The 2,500-nt window shown below is 14.6% G+C and overlaps 1 protein-coding gene across 1 annotated transcript; it reads left to right on the top strand.

Annotated features, from left to right (window-relative positions):
• Positions 1-1,715: 1,715 nt before the first annotated feature.
• PGSY75_1010600 (putative eukaryotic translation initiation factor 2 beta subunit) lies at positions 1,716-2,308 on the top strand (the record flags this gene model as incomplete). The annotated part of the gene is made up of 1 exon (XM_018785872.1): positions 1,716-2,308. A coding segment is annotated over one exon (593 nt), but the record flags the coding sequence as incomplete, so codon positions are not given.
• Positions 2,309-2,500: the final 192 nt, after the last annotated feature.

Here is a 2,500-nt window from a genome sequence, read left to right as displayed (position 1 = left end):
TTCGTTTCCACATATAAACATATATATTATATATAATATATATATTTTTTACAAATGGGTGAAAAAAGGATATTTCACTACATATTCTTTAATATAATATATTGTTCTTGTAAGAAAAAAAAAAAAAAAAAAAAAAAAAGAAAGGAAACATATATTATATATATATATATATATATATATTTCATATAATTATATTTATTTATTTTTTATTTTTTTTCTTAGATTTTATTTAGAACTTTAAAATATATTTATAATAATATAAATATATATATTTATTATATATATATATAATATATTTTTATTATTATTCCTTTTTTCCCTTCAAATAATCTAAAATAATATATATATATATATATATTATATATACATAAGAGTAAGCCTCAAAAAATATACATATATAATATATGCAGTGTATTATGTAGATATATATATATATATATATATATATATATGCCTTTACTTATTTTGTTCTAATTTAAAATGATATAATAAAAGAACATACAATGCATATAATACATATATATATATATATATATATATATATATATATATATATATATGTATTATTTTACATATTATAATTAAACAAATTTTTTTTTTCAATGCACATTAAATTATATCATAATACTTTTTTTATATTTTTATATACAAAAGATAATGACCCTCCCTCTAATATAATATATATTATAATATATATATTAAATAAATATATATATATTATATATATAATAAATATATATATTTATATATATTATGTATATATAATAATATTTTTAAATAAAATAATTAGAGACTCATAACAATATGAATATTTTATAAAATAATAAAAAAAAAAAAATATATATTATATATTAGTAATATGTACATAATAATACATATATTTATATATATATATTATATTAATATATGTAAATAATTTTTTTTTTTTTTTTTTTTTTTTAAACAAAAAAATAGAATATATTTTAACAGAATGAGGTAAATATTTAATATTTTATAAAATAATAATAAGCCTTTTTTCCTTTTTTTTTCATTATATATAATATATATATATATATATATATATATATATATATATTTATTTATTTATATATATATTATTATATATTCATTTATTTAATTTTTTGTATATTTTCCTCATTTGCTATGAATTTATTTTATGCAAAATAAAAAAAAAAAGAAAAAGAATATATCTATTCCAAAAAAATAAAAAATAAAAAATAAAAAAATAGAAAAATAGAAAAATAGAAAAAGATGTATGTATATATATATATATATAACAAATTGTATATTTGTAATATATATATATATAAATATATTTTTTTTTTTTTTTTTTGTATTATAAGAATATATACCCTTAGAAATATTTTGTTTTTAAAGTAATTAAAATTATTCATATTTTATAATATATATATTATTTATTTTTTATAAAAATAGATTATATGTAATTTTTTAATATTAAATTATACACATTAAATGTAATTATTATATATATAAAGAGAAGAAATAAAATAAAAATAAAATAAATATAAAAATAAAAAAACATTGAAAAGGGACACATATATAAATATATATAAATATATTTATATATATATATATTTATATATATATATTTATTTATTTATATTACAATTTAATTAAATAGATATATAGTAAATATTCTGAAAAAATTTAATATTATTCCTTTATATAATTATTTATAAATATTTATTATAAATATGGAAGATAAAGTTGAAGATGCTGGAGCAGCTTTTGTTGATTTAAATAAAATAGTAAATGACGATTCAAAGCAGTTATTTGATTTCGGTGAGAAGAAAAAGAAAAAGAAAAAGAAAGAAGTTGTAGAAAAAGTAGAAGAAATTATTATAGATGGTACAGGAAAAGTTTTTGAAAGAGGAGCTGTGTATCCATATGATGAATTATTACATAGAATTCAAGATTTAATTAATAAACATAATATTGATTTATGTATATCCAAAAAATATACTATAAAACCACCACAAGTAGTTCGTGTTGGTTCTAAAAAAGTAGCTTGGATTAATTTTAAAGATATATGTACTATTATGAATAGAAATGAAGAACATGTTTTCCATTTTGTCTTAGCAGAATTAGGAACTGAAGGATCTATAGCTGGAGAAGGGCAATTAGTTTTAAAAGGAAAATATGGACCCAAACATATTGAAGCATTATTAAGAAAATATATAACTGAATATGTTACTTGTCAGATGTGTAAAAGTCCTAATACGACAATGGAAAAGGATAGTCGAACAAGACTTTTTCATCAGCATTGCAATGCATGTGGAGCAAAAAGGTTAGTCATAAATATAAACATAAATAAATAAATAAATAAATAAATAAATAAATAAATAAATAAATAAATACATATATATATATATATATATATATTGAATAATTTTCATATTGCTATATATATTTTCTTTTATATTTTATTCTCCTTTTTGCTCCACATGCATTGCAATGCTGATGAAAAAGTCTTGTTCGA

Source organism: Plasmodium gaboni, chromosome 10, assembly GCF_001602025.1.
Source record: "Plasmodium gaboni strain SY75 chromosome 10, whole genome shotgun sequence".
NCBI lineage: Eukaryota > Apicomplexa > Aconoidasida > Haemosporida > Plasmodiidae > Plasmodium > Plasmodium gaboni.
Note: the sequence above shows the minus strand (reverse complement) of the source record. Positions and strands in the feature narration are given on the sequence as shown.